Source organism: Anticarsia gemmatalis, chromosome 8 (genome assembly GCF_050436995.1).
Source record: "Anticarsia gemmatalis isolate Benzon Research Colony breed Stoneville strain chromosome 8, ilAntGemm2 primary, whole genome shotgun sequence".
Classification (NCBI taxonomy): domain Eukaryota; kingdom Metazoa; phylum Arthropoda; class Insecta; order Lepidoptera; family Erebidae; genus Anticarsia; species Anticarsia gemmatalis.
The window spans coordinates 3,011,515-3,035,641 of NC_134752.1; the positions used below are offsets into that span (position 1 = coordinate 3,011,515).

The 24,127-nt window shown below is 39.3% G+C and overlaps 3 protein-coding genes across 4 annotated transcripts in view; 2 read left to right on the plus strand and 1 right to left on the minus strand.

The window, feature by feature from the left end:
* The first annotated feature begins 870 nt into the window (after positions 1–870).
* Positions 871–6,382, plus strand: synr (BH3-only protein sayonara). Its single transcript, XM_076117449.1, has 9 exons — positions 871–1,048; positions 1,373–1,528; positions 2,114–2,188; positions 2,278–2,358; positions 2,575–2,701; positions 2,923–3,109; positions 3,382–3,555; positions 3,649–3,721; positions 6,218–6,382. The coding sequence occupies exons 1-9, from the start codon at positions 998–1,000 to the stop codon at positions 6,380–6,382; spliced, it is 1,089 nt and encodes a 362-aa protein (XP_075973564.1). The 5' UTR covers positions 871–997.
* On the plus strand, positions 3,833–6,106 carry LOC142974617 (NADH-ubiquinone oxidoreductase 75 kDa subunit, mitochondrial-like). The gene has a single exon (XM_076117056.1). It carries the CDS (start codon positions 3,905–3,907, stop codon positions 6,056–6,058), a length of 2,154 nt encoding a protein of 717 aa, XP_075973171.1. The 5' UTR covers positions 3,833–3,904; the 3' UTR covers positions 6,059–6,106.
* Positions 6,383–6,658: 276 nt separating the features above from the next.
* The window catches only part of LOC142974673 (thrombospondin type-1 domain-containing protein 7A-like), a 117,968-nt gene continuing 100,499 nt past the window's right edge, over positions 6,659–24,127 (minus strand). The window contains exons 5-29 of one of the 2 annotated variants that reach the window (XM_076117130.1): positions 23,913–24,058; positions 22,905–23,033; positions 20,594–20,814; positions 19,422–19,527; positions 18,842–19,050; positions 18,268–18,463; positions 17,614–17,768; positions 17,177–17,289; positions 16,598–16,707; positions 15,750–15,935; positions 15,267–15,411; positions 15,069–15,167; positions 14,814–14,914; positions 14,296–14,476; positions 13,698–13,859; positions 13,115–13,265; positions 12,454–12,607; positions 12,020–12,108; positions 11,488–11,630; positions 10,998–11,121; positions 10,388–10,558; positions 9,787–9,941; positions 9,282–9,415; positions 8,773–8,863; positions 6,659–8,524 (exon numbers count right to left, since the gene is read on the minus strand). In XM_076117130.1, coding sequence (XP_075973245.1) covers positions 8,482–8,524; positions 8,773–8,863; positions 9,282–9,415; positions 9,787–9,941; positions 10,388–10,558; positions 10,998–11,121; positions 11,488–11,630; positions 12,020–12,108; positions 12,454–12,607; positions 13,115–13,265; positions 13,698–13,859; positions 14,296–14,476; positions 14,814–14,914; positions 15,069–15,167; positions 15,267–15,411; positions 15,750–15,935; positions 16,598–16,707; positions 17,177–17,289; positions 17,614–17,768; positions 18,268–18,463; positions 18,842–19,050; positions 19,422–19,527; positions 20,594–20,814; positions 22,905–23,033; positions 23,913–24,058 — 3,514 coding nt within the window. In that variant the 3' untranslated portion in view covers positions 6,659–8,481. Of the gene's footprint in view, positions 8,525–8,772; positions 8,864–9,281; positions 9,416–9,786; positions 9,942–10,387; positions 10,559–10,985; positions 11,122–11,487; positions 11,631–12,019; positions 12,109–12,453; positions 12,608–13,114; positions 13,266–13,697; positions 13,860–14,295; positions 14,477–14,813; positions 14,915–15,068; positions 15,168–15,266; positions 15,412–15,749; positions 15,936–16,597; positions 16,708–17,176; positions 17,290–17,613; positions 17,769–18,267; positions 18,464–18,841; positions 19,051–19,421; positions 19,528–20,593; positions 20,815–22,904; positions 23,034–23,912; positions 24,059–24,127 lie in introns of both variants that reach the window. The other variant, XM_076117129.1, reaches the window with a different exon arrangement.

The following is a 24,127-nucleotide window of genomic DNA, read 5'->3' on the forward strand; positions in this document are numbered from 1 at the left end:
TTAAAATATTATAAAATAGAAAGAAACAAAGATTTACCATTTTACAGTTAAATATCTGAAATGATAATAACAAGAACTTCGTTTTTATTTTATTAAAAACAAATCTATTTAGACGGAGCCGCGGGAATATGTCTTTACAAAGCTGATTCCTAATTATGTATTTTAACTATGATGAGTTACAGCCCGCTATTTGAACCTATCATGCACATAATTATCGCACTCGACAATGTGCCGTGATCGTGACTAATTTGCTACTCCATGTATTCCTATAAATGAGGTGAATATGGATAGGGCTTTTTCAGAATTATAAAATTTTCCTTCAGCTTTTTCTTTCTTTGGGAATAATTAGGACGTCTAAGCACTATACTTTAGTTAATTTAATTGGAACCAATGTATTTGTGTACTTCCGAAATACGGAGATGCTCAGCATTAATATAATTTAGCGGCCAATCTCTCGTGACATGAGGCTCTTGTTCTTAAACAGGGAGGCCTAAATGACTGCAGTTCGTCAAAACTTTTGGATATAGGATAGTAAATATTTTTCTGATTTTTTACGACCTCACTAGTCGCCAATCTGATAGCACTCGTCTTGATCCATTACTGGACTATCCTTACGTGTGAATCAATATAGAATCTATCGAAGCTGCTACAATTTGAAAAATATATCGATAGATCTGTAGTACCTACTTGCAAATAATGCAGAATAATTAAGTTACTTGGGGGTTGCCTGCACACCTTAGGCCACTCTTTACCTTAGACCATAAATACCATATCTACACAATTTTATACTGCATGCTCTGATTAAAAACTACAATCATATGTGCCACGCCATCGGTGCCGTGCCGCGCATCGCCCTTATTGTCTCACAAATTGAACCTTTTACTAGCGAAGAGTGTTTGCCATTTCGTAGTAGCCTTGGCCTGTTTAGTCTATTATTTGTGTTGGTATTTAGAAGGGTTGATTCACTGTTCGCGCGTAGTGCAGTGATGGTGCTGGCATGGGGTGTATGGCGAGCTCCCAGAGGATTAGCGCACGGATAGTTCCTACTGTGAGTGACTTAGTTTCTAAGGTCATTTTGATGATAGTCAAGAATTTATAAAAAACTCAGATTTTATCAGGAATATAAAACTGCTCAAAGTTTAATAAGATTGCGCGTGTTTGATACCCTTCTCATACTTACATTTAAAATTGCGTAATCTGCATAGTGCATCACAGCCATAGAATCACTTTGGTAGCAGTTGTTTTGATAAACCTTTAAGTTCGTTTCGTGAAACTATTGCTGATTTGGTATTTTTTATTGTTTAGTTTTCAAGAAAGTTCCTTTCTATTAAAACACCCTTGCTAAAAATGATAATAATACTTTCTTATAAAGAACCCAATGCATCCCAAGTCGTTATCAGAGACGCACAAGGGAGAGACGGTGCTGGCCGCTCTCACCCGGCTCGATGAGGAAATCTCTAGCAGTGAACGAACACAGCCCGTAGCGCGACTGGCAGTCGTTTCCGCTGAACTGGATAGCATACAACAGGTAAAATATATGTTAAACTTCAGTTTTTTTATCTTCTGGCTGCTGGCTGAAAAGGGCTCTCTATAGGCGATACATGCTTGCATAGTTTGGGACCAACTGTTAATCCTGTGTAATTTTGTACTTTTTTTGGAAATTAGTTTTTATCTTTTATAAGTACATAAATGGTCAGCGAGTTAAACATTCTTTGGCAATAACATTTGATGTTGAAGGACTTGAACAACTAACTAAGCCATCCCTTATCCATACTAATATTATAAATGCGAAAGTAACTCTGTCTGTCTGTCTGTCTGTCTGCTACTCAATCACGCCTAAACTACTGAACCAATTTGCATGAAATTTGCAATGGAGATATTTTGATACCTGAGAAAGGACATAGGCTATATATCATCACGCTACGACCAAAAGGAGCAGAGAACCAGTAATTAATGTTACAAAAACGGGGAAAAATTTCACCCATTCTCCCTTATTGGACGCAAGCGAAGGTGCGCGGGTCAGCTAGTCTAAACGATATATATTAAGAGATATTTTGTTTTTTATTCAAAGCACGTTATAACATAGTAAGACATATAAATTTTTCGTTTTTAGGAGATAAAACAGTTTGAAGAAACAACCTCCGCATCCACTATTACAAAAGACTCGTATGCTAAAACTCTTCACCAGGTGAGAGCAATAAGGGAGGATATAATAATATAATTATTTACGACTATTTGTGTAAATCCTTTGTTATACTGTTGTTTTCTTGATTCCAGCTGTTCATTGGCTTAGACTTGTACAAACGGCCAATGTTAGCATCAGAAAATGAAGATTTTGTCGCGAATGTTAATAGAAAGGTGTGTACATCAAAATGTTTGAATCTATAGTTACATAACATTTGAAATATATTCACTGTATTGAACACTCAAACAAAGGCGATTTCTGGTTTAGTCGTGGACCAAAAGCAAACTAAGGTGCACTATGAAATTCAAAATCCAAATTAAAATCATTTTAGTAAAAATGTTTAGATGTAGGACAGTTGCAGTTTAATTTTCTGTACATTTTTGGTTTAGGAGATGCGTCGCTTGGAGCTATGTTGGTTGCGCACCAGATACGCGGAATTGTTGCGCGAACGCAGAGTATTGCATGCGCAGATCTTAAGGATACGCTCTCTGTATGCGCAGCTACAGCAGCTATTGGGTAAGTCGTTAAAACATTTCACATTTGTTTTATTTCATTTTGATTATTTGTTTCATTACGGTAAACAGTGAGTTTGGAACAATAATATACGAAAAGACCAACTTGTTTTTATTAATATCTTAGCTTATGTTATTTTATAACTCTGTAGAACTCATAGCGCTGAGTTATTCTCAAAGGCTAGCGTAGATAAAAAAATGTTGTGAATATGTTTTGTTGTCCAGGAAGCATATGGGGTTCCAGCACTCGTCCAGGTACGCCTCTTGAAGGAGCACTAACAAAAGCAAGTGCGTTACGAGATGCGCTCGCGCAAGTGAGCGCTCGACTACGTGCGGCGGCTGAGTATGCGCATGCCGCGGTCAGGATGCTAGACGATGCGCTACCTGCTTGGAAACTTACTACTGTGGGCAAGTAAGTATCGTACCTGATAGTCTCTTTCAGTTTTTGAAAATCATTTCGTAACGATATAGAAATATTGCTGGTTATATTTGTCTAGTACTGGCCGTTAGCAGTTATTTCGTTAGCGTTAGCAATGTTATTTCGTTTAGCTTAAACATAATCCAAAATAAACTGAAAGCAGTTGCTGTATTCAGCGAAGTATCAGGTGAATGATCGCTTAAACATAACGCTTGGTACCTACGTCAAAGTTTAGTAGGTCTATAAACCATTTTGATGTGGTGCAGAAGCGGTTGGGAGCGTACGACAGCATGCGCGGACGCATGTCGGCATCTGGTGCAAGCGCGCTGCGCCGAGCGCGGGGCGCGCCGCGTACTGGCCGCGCCCGCCGCCCCGCGTGCCGCACGCACACTGCGCCTTGCTCTCGACTACGCCTTCACAGATGCCATGCATGACCATAAGTAATATTACCATCGTTACATCAGAATAGTGATATTGATACTATTCTTCAGTTCCATTATTTCTTTCACATGTTTTATTATTGTCTCTCGCAGGTATCAAAGAGCGACCGAAATATTTTTTCAGTTCAAAGAAGCCCTAGTGTTGCTAATAGATTCGATACATCGGGTGAGTAATTAGTTTTTTAAGGTTATTATTGTATTTTTAAAACCTTTTCAAAATTAGATTCCTATCAAACCTTATTTTGTGTATTAAAAATTATGAGCGGGCTATGTTTTTTAATGACATTTAACAATCAACATCTCGACTGTATTTTGGCGTAAAAATATTCAATTTATCATTGATTAGGACATGTTTAAAAAGATTAATAGTGCACTGTTGAAATGCCGTCGTGTATTTCAAAATATACAAACGAGAAAACAATCAGATGAGGTGGAGATAGTTCTTAACGGCAAGGCAGTGAAGGTGCCCTCTTACTTTACAATACTGCAGGCTTGCCGCAGAGAAAAAGTAACTTTACCGTCTTTCTGCTACCATGAGCGGCTCTCTATAGCTGGCAACTGTCGCATGTGCATCGTACAAGTCGAAGGACAGTGGAAACCACAGATAGCTTGCTCCGTGCATGTCGCTAAGGGCATGAAGATTCACACAAATTCACCCGTCACATATCAAGCCCAGGAAGGCGTTCTAGAATTCATCCTAGCTGACCATCCACTAGATTGTCCCATCTGTGATCAAGGCGGTGAATGCGATCTTCAAGATTTGAGCATGAGGTTCGGTAATGATCGGTCCAGATACACAGATATACATTTTGACGGAAAGAGAGCCGTTGAAAACAAAGAGTTGAGTCCACTCATTCGTGCGGTTATGAATCGCTGTATTCATTGCACGAGATGTATCCGATTTGCTTCTCAAATATGCGGTTTAGACGTGTTGGGAACGTCAGGTCGCGGCTACGATATGCTTGTTGGAACGTTTGTGGATAAAATGTTTTTATCCGAACTATCTGGTAACATCATAGATTTATGTCCCGTGGGAGCTTTGACATCGATTCCTTACATGTTTAAAGGCCGATCCTGGGAACTTATGAGAGCTAATTCGATCGACGTGACTGACGCTGTGGGATCCAATATTGTAGTCAACTATAGATTTGATCGTGTACTTCGAGTTTTGCCTCGAGAACACGAGGAAATAAATCAGGAATGGCTCTCCGATAAAGGTCGATGGGCAATTGACTCGCTCGAAATGCAAAGATTAGTACTACCTATGTTGAAACAAACAGATTGTTGTATATCGCTTGAGTGGCACGACGCATTGAAACTAGCATGCCAAATGGTTAGATGTGCGAAACCCGAAAAAATATTGGCTATAGCCGGTCCTCATGCCTCTGTGGAAACATTGGTGGTAGCTAAAGATTTCTTGAATATGATTGGATGCGAGAATACCTATATTGAGCGAGGAATGCCAGGTCTAGGATCCTCGGGAGATATAAGAGCCGGCTATTCCTTAAATATCAAGATGAGTGAGGTCGCACAAGCTGATAAGATTTTATTTGTTGGCACAAATCCACGCTTCGAGGCACCAATTTTGAATGCTTGGATACGCCAAGCGTATAGAAATAATGAAGCTGATATATACGTGATCGGTCCCCAATGTGAGTTCAATTACCACGTGACGTATTTAGGAAACGCCGTAAGTGATCTATCGAAAGCTGCTGATGCTATGAAGGGTGCCAAGAAACCACTCATATTCGTTGGAATTGATCAGCTCGATACCAAATACGGTGGTCACATCATGAAAAGTTTGTTTCAACTAGCAACTTCTCTAAAGGCACCTAAAGGTTGGGAAGTCTTAAACGTTCTACCTTTAGAAGCGAGTTTTGCAGGTGCATTAGAAGCGGGCTGGAAACCTGGCGCTAAAGAACTGTTAAATAAAGAGGGCAAAATGGATCTTCTTATTTCTTTCGGAGCAGATCAGATGTTCTACGATTGGGAACCGCCTATTGGGTCCAAAAGTAAAATGATTTATATAGGTTTTCAAGGAGATAGAGGTGCAGAGTTAGCAGAGTTGATTCTCCCCGGATGTGCTTATACGGAGGCAGGGGGAGTGTATTTAAATATGGAGTGCAGATCTCAGTATGCATTTCAAGCTGTGTCCCCACCAGGGAAAGCCCGTCAGGATTGGAAGATAGTACGCGCCTTAGCAGAATATTGCGGAATTTGCCTCCGCTACTGCGACCATAAGACTCTTTGTACAAGGCTTGCCCAGATCAGTCCACTGTTCTCTCATATAGGGCAGTTTGAGCCCAGGGTATATATGGACTTGGTCGGCCAATTATTATGCGTCGATAACACACAAGGCCTGGATAAATGCAAGCTAAACGTCGCCATGGAGGAATTAGAAGATTATTATTGCTCAGACATTTTTTCCTATAATTCGCCAACCATGGTGTCTGCAAAGAAAGCAGCCAAACAATTTGCTAAGTCACATTATGCTAAAGTATAATGAATAGGTTTGATAGACTTGTATTGTTAATAAAAATATTGGTTCTTACTCACGTTTCCTTTTATATAAAGCACCCTTTCCTAAATCTTTGTAAGACTAGAAAGTTAAAAACCTTGGGTGAGTTGTCCAAAATAAAAAGTTAGTTGTATTATGCTGTAGGTGCTCTTGAACAATCTGGAGAACTTAGCAGCGGCTGAAAAGGACGTGGCACAATGCAGGAAGGAGTTACGAGCATCGAGGGTCAACGCTATCGTACAGAAAGGCCTAGCTGAACTCAAGTATGAACCTAAAGCCTTAACCAGTTTGAATGTTCATTTGAAATAAGCGCTTGTTCTAATAAAGATATTTTCTATTATTTAATAGTGTTATGAAATTTATTGTACCTTTTTTGTTCAGATCACAGATAATAGTTTGCAATATACCTATAACTTTCATTACGCATTTAGTTATTTTAACAGATATCTCTAAAATTTACGGCCACCTGGAAAAGATTTTGTCACTTTATCTATGAAACATGTTGAAATTGCTACCTACAGGTTATCTGTAAGTACTTAAAAGGATGTAGAGGAAGCAAAAAGGGCTAAAAATAAAACGCGAATGTATAAAAACACAATCAAATTTTATTAAATATCAAATATTGTATTGTCTAACACGATTCCTTAACTATCATGTTTCACATCAATATCGTAATGGCATAATAATAATACGGTTACAAATACATTGGGTATCGACTGAAGAGACAGTAGTAAAGACACAGCGAATGTAAACAGTGAAGATGTCGTGATACTAGACAATAGACACAGATATACAATATAATATAAATCATTTCATCAATATTGTCACCAAGGAACGACAAGTAGCCAAGGATAAGTATAATATACTCATATGAAAACTTAACACTATACATAGAACAAACAAACAACTAGTATAGACAATCGTCTAATGAAATACAACTAAACGATGAGTAAGTAGAGCTTTCTAGAAACTTGAAACTATGAAATGGAAATAATGAAACGTTTGAAGAAGTCGATAAGACTTAGAACACACTCACATTATAAATACTTGTCACAATACATGGGCTTAAATGCAAAATCTACAAAAAAGTGTTATACACGATTATTATCTCAAAACGGTATGATCAGTTAATAATAGGTCTTACAACTATTCATATTAGGTAGATTTTTGTGCGCCAAAGCTCTACTTGGATGATAAAGCGTTTCATGGAATTCCTTCTGCAGTTGACCACGCTGTAAAATCATGGCTACGTTTAAAAACGGATATCTTGTATATTCATAGAGATCTGTCTCTGATATAAGCGAGTATATAATTGGCGGTTGATATAAAGTCGCCATGCTCATTTGCAGAAGAAACTTCACAGTAATTACGACGATTCTTTAAATTTAACACTGATATGTGGCATGATGTGTCACGTCTAACTTGGTCGCTAGAGCACCCGTGCTGGTGCTCTACACAAGTCTTTGCACCGGACAGTCGCGCTCGACTCACCCTACTGTATCATAATGTACTCATTATATTATGCTTACTGACAAATCATTCAAGCGATAACAAATAAAACACTTAAAATTATTTGTATTTGTGCGAAAAAAGATTACTGTAAAAATATTCGTCTTATAAAAATAGTAGTCACTGAAAGAGTCATTAAAATAGATTTGCTGATTTTCACGTAAACTGCAATAAGAAATTAGTCGATTAAAATTTTAAAGTATCGTTCAAACCGCAAAAATGGTTCACAATCGAAGTAAATTCTTAATTTGAGGATGTATAATTTGGATGACGTAGCCAACTAATGTAAATCGTCACGTATCGCCTATTAAAATGGACGGCTCTGTGTTATTCACATCGCCACTTTCCGACGGTTGGGATGTTCTGGGATCCTAGGGGGGCTAATCCTCACCGAGAGGCGTCCGTCCCGGGCGGCGCCGGGAGGCGAGGCGCTAGAATTATCGCTAACGAGTATATTGTCAATCAAAAAGCCCGACCAACGCTGCGGCTAATCGTTTAGCGTGGAATTATAAAAACCGTCTAAAGCATTATTTTATATACGTAGTAAAAACATGGAAGCACTCCTGCGGACAGACTCTTTGCTGGCTATCATTTGTAATATTACTAACACTGTAGTGGGTGTGGTTACACTTGTACATTACACTATTGTTACGGGTAAACGTTATATATAATTCGCAAATTAATTGACGCGAATCAAATAATTCATAATATTACATAAACCTAGGTAATAGTGAAACTCAACAAGAGACTAGCGAAACAGTACGTAACTCAACGGTAGAGGTATAAACAGACAACAAAACTGAACGTCCGTTGAACGCGAAGGGCCTGACGTCACGGCGCGCTAGCACCGGTGACGTCATCAGGCGGCGAGCTCTCACAATACATACACGGCTTCTGCTTTACACTTTGGTGATCGTCTTCAGTTTTCTACTCCTCAGACACCTGGAAACAGGAGACAGAGTTATGATGATAAACACTAACGCCCGGTTATTGAGGTACATTGAGGTCAATAAAAAAAAACGCTGTAGTTTGTCTTTTCAAACTGTTATGTTTATATGAGCTTAAACGCTATTGAATAGAGAAACTACTGCTAAATGTACCTCAGAAACCGGAGGTAAGTAAATTAGTGTGTTGTGCTTGAGAAAAGCAATTCCTTAAATCGACCAGTTTCCTACAAATAAAATATGTACCTGATAAATCCACGATACAACATGAACGCTCCGTAGAAGCTGAGCACGATGGTCGCCGTCCAAACCACTGCCAGTACTGAACTACTGCCCTCTGGAATACAAAAAATATGTGTAAGGTATATTATACATTTAACTCTCAGGCTTGCTACACATATATTCGATTCGGCATCAATCAGCAAATCCGAAAATGTGAGTCGAGTCGGTTTTTGTTGTTCGATAAATGTTGCAGAACCGAACGTGTGTAGCAAGTCTCACTACTTGATTTAGTTTAAAGAAATAATGCTTTATGAAGATGGGATGGACGAAAATACGATATTTATTAATCAGCCTAGCCGGCTGGCAAATCTGAGTATGTGATTTTGTTCAATAAATATTGCAGAACCGAAAGTGTCGAACCGAATATGTGTGTAGCAAGCCTCACTACCTGGCTTAGTATCAAGAAATTAAGCTTTATGAAGGTGAACAAGGAGGCATTTAAATGTAATAAAGGTTTTTCAAGGTGGTTTTACCGATATATCCATCATGGTAGACGTCACGGTCGACCCAGGCGCGGCGCGGTTTGTCATCGCGCGGTTCTATGGCCAGCAAGTCAGGAATCTCGTCCATTTCACCCGTGCAGTTCGCCCATTCGATTGTCACGTATCTGTTACAAAATAATACATATTGCAATCATGATTTTTTCACTACTTGTAAACAAGTATCAGTTAGTTCATCAGGTAAAATTTTGACCGATGCTTTCGCACATTTGTGTTCACATTATCTACCGGATAGATTAACTTACATCTAACACAAACCGTAAAAATTGCCTTTGACATTATACAGTTACACTATAGCACGTAAATCAGGGGCACACGACACTGATTCAGAATCGCCTCAGTAACGATATCGCGTCTTGTGCTCATCACTGAACAATCGTCTGCTATAACCATAAAATTAATAAGTAAAAGGTTACCGAGAAAATAGGGCCTACCATAATATGAAAAGATATTGCAGTTTATGGCAATGCTTATTTACCTGGAAGGAGTACTGCAAGCTCGTCGAGCAGGCACCAGTAGTTGTCGAGTGCGGGAGCGAGCTCCACTGCGGCAAGGACCCCAGGAGCCCCACGGTCCAGGCTGACCTGACTCCGACTGCTTACATCCACATTCCACTTCGCATACTTCGTCCTCCTGCAAAGGAATAATACCCAAATGATCGATGCATTTTATGAAATGAAATCCGTAGAATTCTACAAAATAAAACTTTCGAGTGGAAACTAATTAAAAATTAGTTCCGTCGGAAAGTAATTATCTTGTTATATTATAAGAAAAGATTCTTTCAATAAACAACTCTCGCACTAAGAATTGCTTTTGTGTCGCGGGACTTTTACTAACAAACAAACTACAGCCAAACCCAAAACAACTATTAATTGTGAATCGCACAAATATTTGTATCGTGTGGGGATCGAACCCACGATCTCCTGACGCACAGATAGTGACTTGGCGACCACCATAAGAACTGTGCCACGAAGGCCATCAAATTGAAGAAGTGGTCTATAACTAGTAGTATTTTTGAAGGACTCAATAGTTGGCTCTGTAGTAGTAAGCTGGTGGAACAATGTAAGTATCGTATGTACCTGGTAGTGCATGGGCGGGGCAACAATCCTTCCAGGCAGCACGTTGGCACAGCGCCACGGCTGCAGGAACGTGTCAGCGGTGTCATCTCCCACTGACGTCAGCTCGCAGCGCGCCTGAGACACCTTCACACCCCAACCGCAAGCACCGTCCGCTTCCTCGCCTGATGATGACTGGGGACAAACAAAGCTATATTAATAAAACGTATTTATTTTAAACCGACTTTAAATAAAGGACGGCTGTTATTCGAATAAAGTGAAGGCTTAACCATGTTGCGTTTTACTATTGGCTTTGTGTGATTATTTCAACGAGTCATTGACACAGTAAAGCAGGGCTGGCTATCCATAACTCGGATAAAAAAAATGTAGTAGTTAACTTTAGCTATCTTAGTTCTAATCGAGACGAACTCTGTGATTGGTTGTTATATTCTTACACAAACAAAAAAGATAACTCAAGATTAATATTATCGGCTAAAGTCATTAGAAAACCAAGAATAAAGGAATAAAGGGATCGTATTTCTCATTTTCAATCACAGCAATGGAATGAAATCTTCCTAATTGTTTATCTCACTATAAACTAATCTATAATAAAACACACTACCTCATTGGTTACCTGTATGTGGCAGCCGAGTGAAGGTCTGGCGACGAGTCTCATGCAAGGTTCCCGCGGGCACGGAGCGCGCTGCTCAGTGGGGGGACACGCGCGACCCGGCCATACTGCCGCCGTTAAGTGTTGCCTGAGGAAGATAAAGAGATTAGTAGTTTGATGAAAGAATAATGGTGATGAGAAATAAGAATAAATGTTTATCAATATCTGCTAGCGAAATTAAATCCAAAGTTAAGCATTATGTTTAATGGTAGGTTTTCAATTATTCGTTGTGGTTTTAGTGTCAATTTTCTACAAAAAACATTCAAGCCGCTCAAAAGCTTTAAAAACTGATAAACTGAACTAGCTGAATATAGAAGTAATAATAATAATAGATGTACCAAATAATTACAATATTGTTGACACACGAAAAACCTTTTCTCAGTTTCTGTTAATTTCGCCATATGAATTTGCCCCATCAAAAAAAAAAAAAAATCATTTCAAATGAATATGTTACCTAGTCCTGCGCATGTGTCGTGCCGTAGAAGCATCTCCACAAGAGCAAGCCGACGAGTCCCACGCTCCCCACTCACTGAGCTCACAGTCCACTCCACAAGGCACGTAGCACCACGACTCTTTGGCTTCTGTCGCTGTCGTATTCTGTTAGCACAGTAAAGGGACTATTAGTCATATGTACTGCTCAATGTAGTCTTTTTTTAACCAATAAATGTTTCACCTCTAGGCAAGGATCACTTCCGAACGAGGGAGAGGTGAGGCCTTGAGTCCACCACGCTGGCTAAGTACGGGTTGGACTTTTAAATTAATTTATCATTGGCCTTATATTTGAGAAGTAAAGTAATTGAAGGAGTACAAAAACACTCGAAAGCCTTTCAATTAAAGTACGCATTAAATCATTTTGTATATTTGATTTTTTGCTATATTCTGACACTCACAGTAATGTGGCGCGTTATAATATTATGAAGATTTTAACCAAAAGTATCACTTATTGCCTCACTAACTAACAAAAATATTTTTGTATTTATGCTCACCGGGCAGAAAGAATCGTTGACAAATATTCCATCACTTCGTAGACATCGGACCGCTCTCTTCTTTGTACCTTCACCGCATGGAGATCCACCTATTAAACAATATTTTACATTTATTCCACTCCTATAGAAAGGAAACTTCATGTTTATACATACTATTCACGTATATTTGTTAATTATTTATTATTTTATTTATATTAGGTCGGGGAAAAAGTCTTTTCGCATTATAATAAGTATGAACTTGTAATAAAATCGCTTCAAGAATCACAAATGAGTACACGGTGCATTAAGTTTCTACCAGTGAACTCGTGAGGTACCCAAATATCGAGTTTTTTTGTGTAGACAAAAGATTTTATTACAAGTGCATACATACTATAATGCGAAATGACTTTTTCCCGATCTAATATTTTATATTACTGTGGTAAATAGTTTTTTACCTAATGGCTGGCAGTCATCCCACGGTGCAACGTGCCAGGAGTAAGCGTGAGGGGAGCAAGGTTCAGCTCCAACTAGATGAGGACATGCGGCTCCTCCGTCGTCAGCTGGTCGGAGTACTACACGAGTGCGGTCACGACGACCTCCCCATTTCGTCTGATACACGATAACAACAGCATTAGTAGAAAGTAATATGATCATATAATACTTGTGTGTAAGTGTATGGAAACGAGGAAAGAAAATATTTTATGTTAAAGTTTTTGACTACCTTATTTACAGTTGAAAAGCAACCACTGTATTGCGACTTTAAATCCACCAAAGAACATTTTTATCTTCAATTCAATGAAGATGTCCATACTAAAATATGTGTCAATGAGAAATTTTAAAGCGATTTAATAAATATTGTAGGCCATCTACAGGGCTCTGGGGCCACACCAAGTCATCAATAAATAACAATCTATTTAAATAAAAAAAGTATGTACGCACATAACTTTTCAACATTTTAACTAAATTCGGTAATTCTTTTTCAATATGTTTGTAACTTTGGACAAGGTTTGTATGGGATCCATGGGATCAAAATTGCAACAGAAATGGAATAAGCGGGATAAAACTGTACGAACGTAGTCGGGCAGTAGGCTAGAAATATAATAATAATATTTGTACCTGTTCACAAGGGCTCCAATCAGACCAGGTACTGACGACACAGTCAGCAGGGCACGGCGCCCGGCATGTTGCTTCACGGGACGGAGCTGCGCCTGCTCCAGACGCTTCACACGTCGCCTCGTCTAGTACTTGACCTTCTGCGTCTACACAACTGGATACAAAAATATATTGTTTGAAAATAAGTTCATATTTTACGATTTGTTATCATTATAAATTTAACAAATTTATTTCCCACCGCTGGGAAAAGGTCGTTTTTCGGAAAAAGGCAGGCGTTAGGCCTTGAGTCCAAATAGCGTTAGCGTTACAAAATATTTTTTTGTACGAGGAATTATTTATTAGATGAGCGCTCAATATATTGATGCTAGAAAGTCACAGAAATTATGTGAGATATCATAGGACTCAGCTGAAATTAGTGATGAATACATAACCCAATTCTAGTCGATATTCACTTTATAAGAGATTTACGTCCTAATCGTGTTTTTACAAGAGTAGCTGTAAAACTGTCTAGTTACTACGAAGAGAACATTTTACTCTTAGAACTTACTCTACACGATGGTTTTTAAGTGCGTTTCTGTGTACTTACGTGACAGTCCTGTTAATGATGGCCCTCCCGCAGAGCGCCCTGAGCGGCGCGCACACGCTCCAGTCGCCGAGCGCCCAGCGCGGCTCCGACACGCCGCACGTGGCGCGCTGCAGCGTGGCGCCGCACTCCCGCCCTCCGCCTGAGCCCTCCTCTATCACCTCTCTGGACACAAATATAGCGTTTAGATTATTGTTGATATAAAAATAGGTTTTATGTTGGAAGAAAAGTATTTTGAAATCTTATATGGTACATTTGGGGTACCATAAAACTATAAACAAACGTTTCCTTCAACTATCAATGAACTCTTTAATAAATGTTTTAGTACAATGAACATCTTGCGTACTGAACTCTGGCGATTGTCTACTCATATGCTACCTAAAGAAGTAGGTTCTCTACACCTACCTTTACCTTTATTTTGTACGGAAACGTCATATATTAGGATATCTTAAAATTTTAAAATATCGGTCCGGTACCATAGAAAATAGTACTACTGCACAGAACAATAACAAATGTGGCATAATCTTCAATTACCTCTACTCCCGTTAAGTATTACTTATCAACGCAAACAAAACATTAACAAGTCGTTTATAACTCTCACCTAGTCCTAAATCTGAAGGCAGCCCTAGACCCTGGCTCGGAGGCACAAGGTCCCCATTCTCCCCACGTGCCCACAGCACAGTCGCGAGCGCACCGCACCGTGCACGCACCACGCAGTAGCGAGGGAAACTCCAGGTCGTATGAGTAACCGTCTGTTGATGCTTCGCGGACTCGGCTTGGACCTGGAGAAAACAAATTAAGTAAAGAAAATTCTAACAGTCCGTAATATTCAATATAATTTAGTAACTTAACAAACTATGGGTGTCAAAAGCAACTACACTTTTCAATAGCAGTTACTATAATGCAATGTCCTGAATTGTATGATCTAAACACTTTGAAGATAATTTGAAGTTATATTTCTAAGTAAATATAAAGGTATCCCTTTTTTCAATCGGTTCGAACTACGCACGCTTCAGAATAATTTCCATAGCTACGAGACATTGTACAAGATGGGAAGTGAAAATGTTCACGAGGAACAAAAGACACTTTACGAAGAATCAAAACGTTATTTCAGCTTACCAGTAAGTGGATGGAACTCCTTGCACACATCCATGGGTACATCTCGTCCACCGACCATACAACGAGCTGCACGTAACGACCTGCCTTCACCACATTCCGCCCTGAAACAAAATAATCATTACTAAAGCATTATTTTTAAGAAACTGACTATTTACTTATTATTAATACGCGAATGTAGAAGTGAACAGAGTCTAGTTATATAGGTTTGGTTATTTTGTTTAAGCTCTATAGTTTTAGTTCATAATAAAACCTTACCCTGGTGGGAGGATACAATCAGAATCAGCCGGCAACAGCTCCAAGGAGACGTTTTTGCAAACGCAGTCTGGAACATCAGGGTCTGAGACATCCAAGTATCTAAAAGAAAAAATAAAACAGTTTAACAATGTCACAAACATTTTAAAAATCGGTTATTGCAGTTTAATGAGGAATTTGAGTAGTTTTATAACTCCTTACTTGAGTGGATCAGCGCAGATGACGTCACAGGTGAGCGGCGCGGAATGTTCGCAAGTGACCCGACAGGCGGCGACACTGCGTGGGATCAGCTGACCGGCGCACGCCCCCGCCTCCACCCGGTGAGACTCTGAACCGCACCATATACCTGAAGAATTATAATACCAGTCAGATTTCTTCCTGCTTACAGTTTTAGGGACGTAAAAATTGTATAACCTTGAATTTATAACTATCATATTTTGCTGGTTCTCTATGGCGTGCCCACGCAGCCCTGTTCATGCACTGCTATCAATGTAATACGCAATGAGGCAAAGCACTTAGTACATTCGTCTTTTTCTTCTCCATACCCTTTCCTTCTTTTCCTCTACCTATGTTGTCACTCGACTTTGGCTAGCAAGATTACCACCGATGCATTATAATCACACTCTTTGTAGTCTCCATTGTGTTGCATTTTACAGCAGTATGATTTGATAAGCTACTACTTACTCCTCACTCGGTATCCCACGCCGCACCTCTGCGCGGGCGGCAGACGGCACGTGCTCCAGTCGCCGGCGATCCACGACGCGTCCTTGGCCCGGCACGAGCGCGACACGGGACAGTCACGGGTCTCCTGCCGAGAACCACAGCTCGGTCCACCGTGGACTACACGTATACGGACTTGCTTGCCGGGCTCTGGAACAGAACACATTTTAAGGTAAAATGCGTGTTCGCGATAATTTCCGTATTCAATTATACAAAAACACTGGGATAATTAAAAAAAATATATTTATGAAAGTACTTTAGATAGATGCTGAAATTGTGGATCCACTCCCAGTCATGTACACTGTACCACCTGGTATTGGGAGTGATTGAATAAAAACTGAATCTGTGTATTGCACAAACACCTACGCAGTGTCTTCATCTAGTATTATTACTAGAATGTCGGCCGACATCATTAAATGTGTTAGGCGTCCATAGCCAGTTGCGCTCACCGATCGGTGAACGATCTGTGGGTTAAGCAAACTTTGGCGCGGAAATTCCTTAGATGGGTGACCGCATAGTGGTATGAACTGGGCATCTCCGTGCTTCGGAGAGCACGTAAAAAGTCGGTCCCGGTTGTTGTCTTCTAAGATAACAGTCGTTAAGTGACGTCGGAGGCCTTCTGGCGGCTTGAGCGACTTCGACATTAGGTTGACCACTAACCATACGATGAGAAGAAGAAGATTAAATGTGCAGGGCTGCAATGGATGAGACAAGCGCAGGACCGTATTAAGCGGCGTACCTACTAAGGGGGAGGCGTATACTCAACAGTGGGTGGAAACGATTAGATATATAGATCTTAATATATTAATTACCACAAGTATTAGGGCAGGGTGACCACGGCATCCAGGCTTCAACTCTACAACCTCGTCGACACCGCACTGTACACGCACGACGAGACGCCGGGCGACGGAGAGGAGCACATCTACAACAAAATAAATATATTCTAAGTTATTACTTAGCAGGCAGACTAAATGAAACTTTGATTTGTTGCTATTCTTTCACTATAATAATATGATGGCCGAGGGGTATAAATTGGAACCTTTCACGCAAGTAGTTGCAGTTTCGAACCGACGGCATACACTAATGACTTTCCGAAGTTGTGTGAACTAGAAATAATTATCACTTGCTGTAACGGTGAAGGAAAGCATCGTGGTGCCTGAGAGTTCTTTAGAACAGTTCTTGCAGGCATACAAAGTCTCCAACTTGAAGTTGGCTGGCGTGGTAGACTTAAAGGCCTAACCTCCCTCATTCCGTGAGGAGACCCTTGACCACCAGTGGGTCGAAAAATGGTCGACTGGTGGGTGGTAGACGAATGATGGGTCGGAAGTTGCTTCGTTGGCTAGGCATCAAATTCAAGGCAAAACATATAAATATTTCTAGTTGGTACTTACAGAGCTTCACGCACAACATCAGCATTATTCTGAACACACATCACATCTCTGACCATCTCGCCTTCTTCTATACAAGGTTCTTCGTCATCGCTCTCATTGTACGTTTCACCGTCCTGCGAATAGATGCAATCAGATTTTACTCTATTTCATAGTAAAATGCTTCTGATGATAATCTAATGGAGTTAACTAATTAAGTTCCCTAAAAATTCCCTATTCCTTTTGTAGGAGATATTGCTGGACTTTCTTATTAAAGTAACTTTTTAGGTTAAATTTAAACCTAACAGTTTAAGTTTCGAGTTAAATATTACAAAGATGGAATGATAATAATTAATAGGTGATACGTGAATAATAATGGTCATAGAGGCATAGTACAATAACAATAAATTCAATTTGAAATATGTAAGTCATCGTCTAAGAAGTTTATATGTGCCTCTTACCAATAAGTCAGTGTAATTGTTAACAGGCACGTAGTCTTGTCTGCGTCGTTCGCAAGGTCCCCAGGGAGTCGCGAGCCAGGAGTAAGTGGCACAGGCGTGAGTGTTGCACGTCTCGTTCTGCAGGAGCAGGTCTTCTGATGGACATGGCCAGCCGTCTGAAAAGACAAGTGATATTGAGTTATGGCAAATTTTGAAGATCAGTTTGTAACCTCACTATGTATGTAGTCCCTAACCCACAGTTGGCCAGCGTGGTGAACTCAGGGCCTAACGGCTCCCTCATTCCGGGAGAAAACTCTTGTCTTGGGAGATTAAAGGGTCAAATTCAGTATGTGACTCTAAAATGTAATAAAATCAAGTAAAAAATGTAACAATATCTATAACAAGTAAATGTTAAGACATTAAAGAACTCATTAAATGTCAGGTAAGAACTGGCTGCTGATATGGCAATTTGGAAAGAACGACGAGGCTATTACACAACAGTAGAACATCCAAACAGATTAAGGAAAAAGAGTAGACGAAATTGGTAATTCCGTGTTTTCATCAAAATAAGGTTAGTTGTATTACTGTAATTCCATTAAAAGTAGGTTAGTTATTTTTATTATTACAATTCCATTAAAACTATGTTAGTTAATCAAATGTTATAGTGGTTCTTACTAGGAGCAGCATGTGCCAGTATATGCCGTCGTCGGGCCCTGGTGGGCGGAGGCATGGTGGCAGCAGCACAAGGAGCTGAGCACTTGGACCAGGCGGCCCAGGCGGACACCACGCAGTCACCGGCGCAGGCGATGCGACAACTCTCAGAGCGAGCTGGTGCGCCGATGCGACTGCACCATGCGCGTTGGGCTTCCTTCTGCAATAATATAGGAGATTAAAAATGGTATAAAATGCCTAAGATTTTAATAATCAATGTTTCTTTTAAGTTTTAATATAACAACTATATCTAGCAAGGTACAATTAGACTGGAAACAACTACCAAACAAACGGTTATCGAAATCAAACACTCAACCATCCATAGATACAAACAGTTTTTTTTTAAGACAACTCCCACACTAAGAATTATGCTTGTCAACTCGTGTCGCAGGGAATTTTACAAAACATTTACAACCAATTTGTGGTTCGTTCCGTGTGGGAATCGAACCCACGACCTCCCGACGCAATGGTAGAGGCGTGGTGACCTTAACAGAATATGAAAAAAAAGGAATAACATTCTGTAAGGTATAACACTTACTCCGTCATGACCAATACATCTCAGCTCCCTGGTCCGCTTGCCGGGTCCACAGGTCGTGTGCGGCTGGTTGAGCACGCAGGGGCCCCACGGGAGCGCGTGCCACGAGGCACAGCGTGGTGTGCTGCACGTGCGCTTCTCTTCCAGAGGGGGACACGGGGCCCCGCCGCCTGATGCTGCTGAGATTACACGGCGACGACGGACGCTGTAGCCTGGAGGCACAGAAGATATTTGTCGTAACGGTGGATAAGTACACGATTTACAAATAAATTTGTGTTGTCATTAAAAATTATATTTTCAGATCTTATGTAGGTGAAATGCCAAGTTAAGTTTAAAGTTGCGATAATAAAATCCGCACTCTAATGAACACTAAACATACATACATAACATACCAATTTGGATTATAAAAAATGTGTTTGTCCTATATGAATATAGGATCCGCAGTCAAGTCCCCGTTAATGATCGAAACTATTTAAGTCATTTAACTAATCGTCTTTAATTTTTTTTTATATCTAGCAATAAACAGTCAGGTTCCTATAATAAAACCAATTATAATTTTTGCTGATGTCTTTCTAATTTGTACCGGTAGTAGTAAGTTGCTGCACGGGGAACAGCGGACATCCATCAGTTGGTTGGCAAGCGCCCCACTCGCTCCATTCTCCAATTTCACAGTCACGTGGGCAAGGAACCTAGAGATAAAATATAACGGATAAACGATATGAACATTTTTATTATTAATATTTGGAGCATCACGTCTGTATGAGTGTATAAAATTCACCAACAATTTCGCTTTCAAACAGAATTTTCATACAAAAATCTTTTCTCAGCGGATACCTACGTCATAACATCTACCTGCATACTTTCAGCAGTGTTTTGGGCAGTGCGTTGATAGATCACTAAGTTATGTCAGTCAGTCAGCCATCAAGCCTATTACCATGTAAAGGACTAAGGCTAGTTTTGAGACAATTCTTATATTAATAAGAAAAGACCAATGACTAATACAAGAAGATTCATATCTAAGTTTCAAGTTTGAAATATGAACTTTTGATACAATTATATCAACAACGTGAACCATTTTTCAAAAGAAAATTACTAGGTCAGGGCTTATGAGTCATGAATTTATATCGTTTAAAATATGACTCATGCTAGTTCTAGCTGAAGTCAGTTTAAATGTTTTAGTAGTCTGAACTCCAATATTTCAGTTGGACCGTGACGAATACTGCTTCATATTGACCTTGACATAACTTGGAATTAAGCTGCCATTGAGTCATCAGTGACTAACTAGTGACTTTCAATAATTTGATCGATGATACTTAGAAATTAAACAATAACATATATTTTGTTGATGGCATGATATCTAAAGCCCTTTGAAATGCTTAATGATAGCAATGAGTTTAATGCTCCAGAATGATTAAGCCTTGAACTGACCGATGAAATCGTTGAAGTTACAGTAAAAGTATTTGTTACTAGGTATTTGTTTCGTTAAGTTATATTATTAGAACGAGTTTACATAAACCTAAACGAGACAAGCTCTTTTAGAAAAAGTTGTTCCGCAAAAAAGTTACTATTTTTTTGGAAATGACTTTTTAAAATAAAACAAATAATTAATTACAGGCGTCAAGGCGATAGCACGAATGAACAGTTTACGTTTTCATTTCACTTCATTTCAACAGTTTACGCATAATTTTCTTTCCCTTTTGGTGTCCTGAAAACTGCGGGTACTGAAATGTGCACACAATATTCATTCAAAATTACCTCACAAGGTTGCACAAGCGTCGGCATGGGAGCGTGTGCGCACTGCGCGGGATGCAGCGCTCTTCCATCAGCTCGCACACAGGTCGCGTCCCTCCGCTGCACTCCTCCCCCACAGCCCGCCTCCCTCGCGGCACGGTTGTCGTCCTCCACGTCGTCATCGTCATCATCGTCGTCGTAGATCGCGTCATTGTCATCGGCGTCATCATCATCGTCTGTTATTGCTGTTGAAATAGTTCTCGTTTTATTTATGAATTAACTACAGGTCTTAGAAAACTATCGTCGGATAGGTATATACCCGGCTGGCTCTGCCCGCGACTTAGACCGCGTTAAAACATTTCAAGGGGTATAATGTGTCCTATTCATGAGTAGCTACCGAGAAATTTTGTATGACAAATTAATCAACGTCCCAAGCGTGTTAAAGTAGATTGAAGTATCAAACTATGGATACTGAATGGTGCAGAAAATTGCACTACAGGCCGCTTTAATGATTTCAATCAGGTAGACAGCGATGTTAAGGTAAGTAAAGTCTTTAAAACACTTAATAAAATGTATGATTAAAACGTAGGCATCTTGTTATAGAGGTTAACTAAATTCACGTCGAATAATTTTCTTTTTTACTTCCTTTTTGAACCAAGTTGTTCTTAAAAAGTAATTAAAATCTCATCTTAATAATTTATATTAAAGTTAACTGGACACAAGCCAACAAAGTACGTCAACGTTGCCCAGATTAATGAGAACACTTCATTTAATATCGTAGTTATATGGTAAAGTGCATGAGACATGATCGACGATGTATGGCGCGGCTCCGACCACATATTCGTCAGCGATATGACGTCATATAATTAATGATCCCTGCAACTTTATACTTGGGAACGTCATTTTTCATGCAAGATAGATTATTATATTTTTGCTCAAAGTAGGTTAGATGGGATTTTGTCAGCTGTCGGAAAAACTAGCGTCAGTACCTGTCACAATAAGTTATGTTGTGTACAACTGCCTGAATGTATTTTTGCATGATATCGCAAAATCACTGGAGCAGGTAGATCTTTTTGTTAGTTCCTTGACTCTACTGCTTATTTAAAAGCTCTATGAAATATTTAACTGAGGATATGATTTTATAAAGGTTTTGTTATCCGCTATTTAAAATCCGCTATTTAAATTTTCTAAATTACTTGTATGTTTCATGGGCCTCTGTAGAAAGAAATAGTTAAAAAACCGCTGTAAACATTTGCCAAACATTAAAGAATTAAATAGTAAAGTAGTAAATGAAATTCAATTCTTTAATCGCCGATAAATGTGAATTAAATTAAAAACTGGAGATAGTACTGGTCTTCAAATACTATAGATTAGTTTCTATATCTACAGAATGATTACTCAATAATTCATAAATAATCTTATCTTAGTAATTACGAAGACAATCAATCAATAGCAACAGACAATGATACAGTAACGGTGTTCAGTCCATTACTTGCGGAGATTAACCTAATTATCGCAGCCTCTTTATCCCAACATGCTACTAATTGCACAGAGAGACAAAGACGACTGATATTGTTCAAAACGATCGTAATAAGTGGCGAATTATCTTAATGACAAATACATTAGAATCTTTGAGAATTGGGTCACCCTGTTTACCGTTGTAAGGAATAATGCAGGGGAGGGATTGCTAAAAAACATTTATATAAAGACTCCTTGACTATAAATTTTTTGTGCGGAGGTGAATGAAAGCACCGAGGGGGGGACGTCTGAGAAAGACATCATTATACATATCATATCGCTTATGTCCTGCAAAAAGTTTGGATACGTAGTTCTCATAACCGGCGGTCCTGTATGCCTAAATATATGGATGTCAATGAAGCATAGGAAGTTTGTTGGAATCTTAGTACGTGGCGATATTTGGTTTTTCTATTTGTAGTGATGCAGAAATAAAATAAGGTAGGTGTCGTATTAGTCAATCAATCGGAGTTAAAAGTGGTTAATATAGTTTTTTGTTTCTATCAATCTGAATTTTTCGATCCTATTTTTAGCTTTTATAAAAGACAACTCCCAGCTCAAAAATAGTCTTGCGTCGCGAGGGAGTTTATAATCTTACAAAGAGTAGGTACGTAGGTTTTGGATGGCAAAAATAGATGTTTGAAACTACAAGTAGGAGGTAACCTTCACCACCGCGCCGCAGACGTCGTCTAGATATTTTAAATAAATATTGGATGGGAAAGCGTCACGATTAGATTAAAGTAAAGGGCCTTGAACACGTTGACACTAAAGCTATTGAATTAAATTATGAAACTAAGTCAAATTAAAGAGTAATACTTACATGGCAAGGGTGTGCTAGTAGTCTCGATAGCGACTCGGCATTGTCCCCAAGGTCCCGGGGTCCAGTGCGCACTGGCTTCCAACGCCGCTGGACGGACTTCCTCCACCACGTCACACTCCTTGCCTCCACCTGGTTTTACCAACAATATATTTATTCCTACAAACTTATTCTTTTTTTTAGCGTTTATCGCTTTCCTGTTTTACTTAACTTCACTCTACCTATTGTTCATAGACACCAATTGTTATAATTTATGACACAATTATATCTATCTAAACTAAATATTAAACGCCTTACATCCGGGTAGTCCGCATGACTAACACTTATAGTGCTACGAAGTGCTACGCTTCTACGAAAAGCTACGAGACAAAGTGCTACGCGTCTACGAAGATCTTGATTAAAATACATAGAGCTTTTTAATATGGAGGAGTTCCGAATAGATTAAAGTTTTACTAAAGCTTGGCTGTACATCTTTTCGTACGTCAAGGATTAATAAATTAAGTGCGTCAGGCTTCTCTATGTTGACTGAGACGTAATTAGTTCTACTTAATCTTCAATTAGTCGAATAAATCCTTACTCTGAAAGCAGTGAGATCAAATTTCTACGAGTAATTTAAATTGTTTCGTGTTTCTTGTAACCTTATTAGTCAACGCTACTTTGTGCATAATGTAAAATTTAATCATGAAACTACAGAAGGGATATTTATAAATGTTACTAAAGTACCAAAATAATTGCAAACAAAATCAATTTTAAGGCTTAAGAAACTTATTCATATGTAGCCTTGAACCTTGTTAAATCCTTTGCCTACAGTTTAATGTAGAAAGAATATAAAAAATCGGTATTGCAGTTGCCTATCTATATATTATTATGTATCACGGGCACATTATGTTGCACTCGATGTAAAAAAACACTAATGACTACATATACTTAACAATGCATTTAAGTACCGAAATGGAGACCGGTCAATCTGTCAATAGTACCAAATGATATTAATCTCATGTTGCTACGTACCTTGCGGTAATCGTTTGAGTCGCCTAGTCCTGACCAGAGCACCATCAGATCGTGGCCTCCACGGCAGCCACTCAGCTAAGGCACAATCTTCTCGAACGACACACACGCGCGCCGTGCCGATCTGCGCGAGCGCAGGACCGCAATACCTAGGGTATTAGACAATTTAGTATTAAGTTTAAGATATTCTGTTTTGGTGAAGGTTTTTAAGTATAAAG

What these genes read in the sequence shown, in the direction of transcription:
- LOC142974617 (XM_076117056.1), top strand. Translation starts at nt 3,905, where the DNA reads ATGTTTAAAAAGATTAATAGTGCACTGTTGAAATGCCGTCGTGTATTT.
- synr (XM_076117449.1), top strand. Translation starts at nt 998, where the DNA reads ATGGGGTGTATGGCGAGCTCCCAGAGGATTAGCGCACGGATAGTTCCT. An exon ending in GCGCACGGATAGTTCCTACT is followed by an intron (nt 1,049 to 1,372) that starts GTGAGTGACTTA and finishes TTTCTTATAAAG; the next exon opens with AACCCAATGCATCCCAAGTC. An exon ending in AAACTTACTACTGTGGGCAA is followed by an intron (nt 3,110 to 3,381) that starts GTAAGTATCGTA and finishes GATGTGGTGCAG; the next exon opens with AAGCGGTTGGGAGCGTACGA.